This window comes from Coturnix japonica, chromosome 4 (genome assembly GCF_001577835.2).
Source record: "Coturnix japonica isolate 7356 chromosome 4, Coturnix japonica 2.1, whole genome shotgun sequence".
Lineage (NCBI taxonomy): Eukaryota > Metazoa > Chordata > Aves > Galliformes > Phasianidae > Coturnix > Coturnix japonica.
In genome coordinates, this window is record NC_029519.1 from 39,097,329 (window position 1) to 39,103,328 (window position 6,000).

The following is a 6,000-nucleotide window of genomic DNA, read 5'->3' on the forward strand; positions in this document are numbered from 1 at the left end:
AATTGTTTTCTTATAGAAATTAAGAATAGGTAGTAAAATTCATACTAGAGTCAAAACTCATATTCAGTTCAAAGTGACTTCAGTATTTTCACCTACATATTTGAAATATACAGAATTTGAATTCCGTATTCTTGCTCTCAGAGAAAACCCTTCTTTGTCCAAGTTTTGGAAAGTACAATGCCTGCCTATGGGTTTATCCTGCAAGGAAATACCAAGGCTCTCTTCCTGACATTTTATAAGGGCCATGAGCGCATTGCTTTCATCCCAAGAGTCTGGCTACCTGGGCATAGTGCCAGCTATGACAACATAGAAGCCCAGTTTTATCAGAGCTATTTGATAAAAGCTGCGAGAAATCTCAGGAGCTGTTTTTTTCTTTTTCATTCTTTCTGTTGTTGGTTGTTTGTTTGTTGTGTGGTGGTGGTGTTTTCTCCCATCGGGGTTCTGGGAATAGCTCTTGGTCTCTGCTCAGGCTAACGGGGTGCACCTCCCACTGATCATTTTATCTTCCTTGTTCTGGCTCTGATCTGCTGATCTGACTTTTTGGCTTGACCTTTAACTTCATCATTGTGGATACAGCTTGGAAATCCACAGTGTTGTGTGGACAGGATCTGTTCTGTTCTAGTGTAGGTTCCATGGGACTGCAAACCTTACTGACAGGAGCCTGCTCCTGCCTGTCTTGCTGCGATTCTGAGTTCACTGTTCACCTTCCCTGCCCTTGCTGCTTCCTGACACACATCAGGTCTTTTTCATTAGGGTATGGAGTCTGATTTATCCTCCAGAAACTTTTCAAATTGAGTCAAGGCTGCTAAGGAAAGGTCCTGTGACTCAGTGCTCTCATCACTTTTTTCCACACACTGTTTATTAACATCCTGATTTTATTTCTTGAATACAGTAGATACAACACTTAACATCTAAATAAACTACTGAAGTCTCATTAGAACATCAGGAAAACTATTTTCTAAGATGTTAATGATGATAACTCAGATTTAATAATTCTTCGGGGTTGTTTCTCTTTCATTATTTGTATAAGAGAGAAACTGATGCTAGCTTAAAATACACTGACTTATACTTCTTAAAGCCACTCATCTGAAATCAATTTGCAATGCAGTGGAAGAATAATTTCAAAATCGGTTAACTATGAGCTCAGACATGCCCCAGAGTTAAGATCCATGGAGACTTTTTTAAAACAAGAATTTGGCTTCGAAGTACAATTAGCTGTCTCTATGATACTGTTTCTTCCAACAAAAGGCCAATGGGGTAGTGAGAAGAACAAGAAAAGAGGCAATAACATAACCAAACATGATTCCTAGTCTCTGCTAATATGGTTATCTAGAAAAACATAGAGGTAATCTATTTTGCATTTTTATACATACTTATTGAGACCATTTTCCCCATTCACAGGTCTATATAGAAAATGCATATAGTGTACTCTTAAAGTAGAAAACTTAAAAATTCCTGGCAATTCCATGACAGCGTAGTTCTAAGAGAGCTGTGTGGGTCCATGCAAGCTGGAGAGATGTCGCAAACATCCTTGGGTCAAAAATACTAACTTTTTGTGACTCTACAAACACCTTGCTTTCAGTGTGACCTCCTGGAATTGAGGCAAATGTAAAGGAATCTGTGTTAACCATATTACTTTAATGAAAACTGAGAGGAACATTCAGTCTTAGATGTAACTAAGATGTCAAACTCTGTCTTAGAAATGCTTATTTTCATTGTTCGGTAATGAATTACAGTTAATATTTAAGCTCCGTTATTCTTTTTTCCCTTAATTTCTCACCTTAATTTTTGTACATCTCTACCCACATTTTGATGTAGCACTGCACTTGACATTAATTAATAATTTCTTGTTTGTTTGTTTGGAGTCTGATGATAGCTTTTCTCCCAGTCCTCATATGAAACACTGAAAACATGCAGATTGTTATCTGCTTAAATTTTGTTTTCCTTTTATGTAATATATCTTCGTTTTCCTTATAAATAATCTTTGTTTTCCTTATATGTAATATATTGTTGCACTATCAACAAGTATGCTATTAATCTAAAACTATTATGAATTAGAGTGACTTTTTATCTTTCTGCAATACCTTTCAGAGATCAAAATAATAATTATGAAGGCCAACATACATTTTGTTTCAGTCACTCTGATCTGAAAAACTTTTAAATATGGAATGAGAAATGAATTATAAAAAAAAGAAAGTATAAAAAAAGAAAGAAAAAAGAAAAAAGAAAAATTCTCTCTTGTAAAGCGAGCAAATCCAGAGACCTTGCTCACTGAAGTAGAATGCCCATAACTTTATAGTAGTGAGAAAAGCCTTTTTCTTTCACCTCTACTGAAAATAAAGCTGAACTAGCTTCATAGACATAGCATTAAAAAAGTCACTTTAGTCAGCTTCACGTACCTTGGGCAAGAATTGAAAGTTTTTCCTCATAGGTTCCTATCAGAGTTCTCTCTCATATAGCTTTCAATGCTTATTAACAAAGGGCAGAAATGCTGTAAGAGCTGTATGGTGTAAGAGAAGATATTTTTTCCATAGTGTTTTGACAAGTCAAAAACTTAAGGCTTGGTTGTTCCTAGGCATTCCTGGCACATCCACCATGTAGGTGCTAAGGCTGGGAGTTTTGTGCCTTATAGTGGAATCTGTCCCCTGTTGATCCCTGTTCCCTTTGCTCTGATGTAAATAATCTCACAAGTCTTAAATTGGAAGAGAATTGGAATAGCTTGGGAACATTGTAGCTTTTAATGTTTTAAACTTTGTGTGTGTACACTTCCTCTATTTTAAAACAATCTATCTTGGTCATGAAGGAAACTCCTGTGGACCCTAATGAACTGACTCAGGGTTCTCAGGTCCTATTGCATGACCAGCAGTCTCTGTATTGAGAGACTGAGCAGTTTTCTGAAGTCTTTCTCAGGCACTATATGCAAGGATCTACATCCATGTGCCCAGAAATCATGGTCATTATGAGAAAATTTAAGAGCATGAGGTTATTTTAATACATCAGGATTTTTGGACATTGAAGAAGATAATCTGAATTTATGCAAAATATGATGCCTGTATGTATTTTGAAACAAATCACTGTTAGTCCAAGATTATATGATGAAAAATACCTATTTGCCTTCCAAAAATTATTTACCTTCACAAGAAGTGTTTTTTTATTATTATTATTATTAATAATAAAATAATAATAATAATAAAGGATTTGTATGATTAAGGATTAAGGATTAATCATACCACAGTAGGATGGTATTTAAATAACATGACAAGAAAAATATGTTCTATAAGGATGTTGAAACAAAATTACAAGAACAGAGTACTGCTTGTTTTTCCTACACAGGGGTTTGGTGATCTACTCTGAACATTAAATTTTCAGTGCAACTGGAAAAGTTAAATTACCATATACATGTATTTGCTGCTTCCTCCCAATGTCTATTAATCCCATCCCATGTGACCCAATTTCTTAAAATCTCTTTCTTTATGCAAAATCACACACACACAAACATATTAGAAACTGCTTATATTAAATATGTTCACACAAAGAAGATAATTAGGATAGTTTCAAAAAGAGACAAAAGATTGGCTCTAACCCTGTGAGCACCTGTGAGGTGTGCTGTCATTGTGAGGCACCACACACTACATTTAAATTTATAGTTATAAACCCCTTAAATCTATAATTCACAAATTCTCTCTGGACAACCCCTTTCCAAATTTAAGTTTCTCTATTTATTTTTTTATTTTTTTGTAAAATAGCAATGCGATACATGAAAACAATCTGTCAGTGTAAAAAGAGATGCCATGATCTATTTATTTTTATCCAGCACTACAGCATTTGTTGATAACATGCACAGTTAACCCAGCATCAGCTCTGAATGTGCAATAACACAGATGTCTGCTTGTTTGTATGTAGGATTCTGCTAAGATTCCCCTCACCTTTTAAGAGGATGGGGGACTCAAATTTATTGTAGCCTGGTATCACCACACTTCCAGACTATGTATCAAAAGAAAATGACCACCGATATCATAATATTAGTTTAGCCAGTGAAAGTGTGCTGGGCAGAAAGTGGAGAAGAGCCTTATGAACCTAAATCTTCGACATGGCACATAATTAATGGATAGATTATTATCATTTGTAATACTCATCCTAGATTGTCACTGTGGTAGAGCGAGTGCCTTCTGTCTCGAGTGAAATCCTGTAGATCATGTTCTCTGTTCAGCTCTCACTTCTATTTCTGGATAGGACTTTTTGACCTGAAGCAGTCCCTGAATTTCTTTTTACTGAAAAAGAACTGGTAGCAATAGATCACATCTATGCGTTTCCATCTCTGATTATATTCTGTAACTTTTACGCATGAACAATTTGCACGTGAAGAATTTTCAGAATCAATAGCGCTACAGTTCCTGCTAAACACGGTAGTAAAATTCCTGGACAAAACGGGGATACCCTACCTGTCTAAAGCCTAAGGAAATACGGAGCCCTCGTTTTCCCCAACGCTAATCAAATTCGAAGCAGTGCAATAGTATTCGTGAGACACAGACCCCATGCACGTAGTTCCCGTGCCCAGAGTGCAGCTGCTGCCGCTGGTAGTGATGAGGAAGAGGCAGTGACAAGCATTCCACCGCGAGAAATAAGCGACCCAAAGACAGACGCTCACCTGAGCAGCACCGCAGCTTCCCATAGATAGAAGCCCGAGACAGCGGCGCGGAGGTACCTCAGCCGTGCCATGCTGCTCGGAGCCGCCGAGGAGCCCTGAAGCGCCCGTGTCCGCGGCATCGACACGGCGAGCTCGGCCGCGGCGGGCGGCGCTCCGGGACCCTGGAGAGCTCCGGCGGCCCCGCGCCCGCCGCCCGCCTAGCGCCCGGCGGCGCCCCGCGCCCTCCCGCTGTGCAGCGCAGCTCCGCTCCCGCCGCTCCGCATGGCAGCCGAGCAGGAGCCTAATCCCAGGAGCGGCGGCGGCGCCGAACCCACCTCCCCGTCCGCCTGCCCCCGGTGCCTGCCAGCAGCCGGCGCCCCGCCGCCGGCCGCATCCCGGGTGCGGGGGGCGCCGCGGACCCGGCGGCGGTGGGGCGGGCGGGAGCGGGGTGGGGGCCGGACCTTGTCCTCCCCCCCCTCCGAGTGCGCCGCCGCCGCGGAAGCCAACTGGGAAGGCGGCGGGGAGGGAACCCCGCGAGGTCTGTCAATGGCCTCGCCTTGGGCTGGAGCTGCGGGCTGTGCTCCGAACAGCCTTTGACCCACCTCCTGTGGGTTGTGGGGTGATGTCTGCACGCAGGAGATGGGGGGTATTCACAGAGCCTTGGGTCCGTAAAAGGGCTGGGGAATTGTGTGTGTGATGGGGTTATTCTGCTTTGCTTGCTGGGGTGTTGGTATGCTTTTCCTTATGAAATTAAATGGGGAAAGCCTTTCGTATTCAGACGAAATTCTGCTTTGCAACTACAATGCCAATGGGCTTCAGAAAAGTATTATCCTATTCCATTCATTAGTAAAGAGAGCTTATCTAGTAACATATAGCAGTTTAATAGTCAAATCTAAACAAATTCAGTTTTTAAAGTCAAGAGCTGCTTGCGTTAGAAAATGATAAAGATTTATAGGCTGATGCTGATAAATATTGAGAAAATCAGTATGGTTTGTCCATGAAGGAAGATGAAAGATGCATGAGGAAGGCTATACCTGTAGGGGAACAGATAAGGAAAGTGTGCTTGAGAGTGTAGATTGGGAATACTCTAAGAGGTTTTTTAATAAGAAACCTTTGAATACCTATACATAACATTGAAGAACCAGTGGAAGGGGAAATCTGGGAGCAGTTTAGGGACAGTTCTCTGCACATGCAAAATGTATATATATGGCTGGACATAATCTCTCTGCCTGCTTAAATGTAATTCACTGGCTTGCTTTTTACTGCAACTAGACAGCAGGCCAGCTACTTGTGGAGCACCACTACCTGCATAGCTCCATGGGCAAGCACATGACTGTCTCAGGCCAGAGTCTATTTTCTTTGTTCACGGAAGG

The 6,000-nt window shown here is 41.0% G+C and overlaps 1 protein-coding gene across 2 annotated transcripts in view; it reads right to left on the minus strand.

Moving 5' to 3' along the window:
• Positions 1–5,012, minus strand: part of GLRA3 (glycine receptor alpha 3) — a 63,215-nt gene extending 58,203 nt beyond the window's left edge. Inside the window, exon 1 of one of the 2 annotated variants that reach the window (XM_015861832.2) lies at positions 4,649–5,012. In XM_015861832.2, coding sequence (XP_015717318.1) covers positions 4,649–4,767 — 119 coding nt within the window. In that variant the 5' untranslated portion in view covers positions 4,768–5,012. The remainder of the gene's footprint in view (positions 1–4,648) is intronic. The other variant, XM_015861833.2, reaches the window with a different exon arrangement.
• Positions 5,013–6,000: the final 988 nt, after the last annotated feature.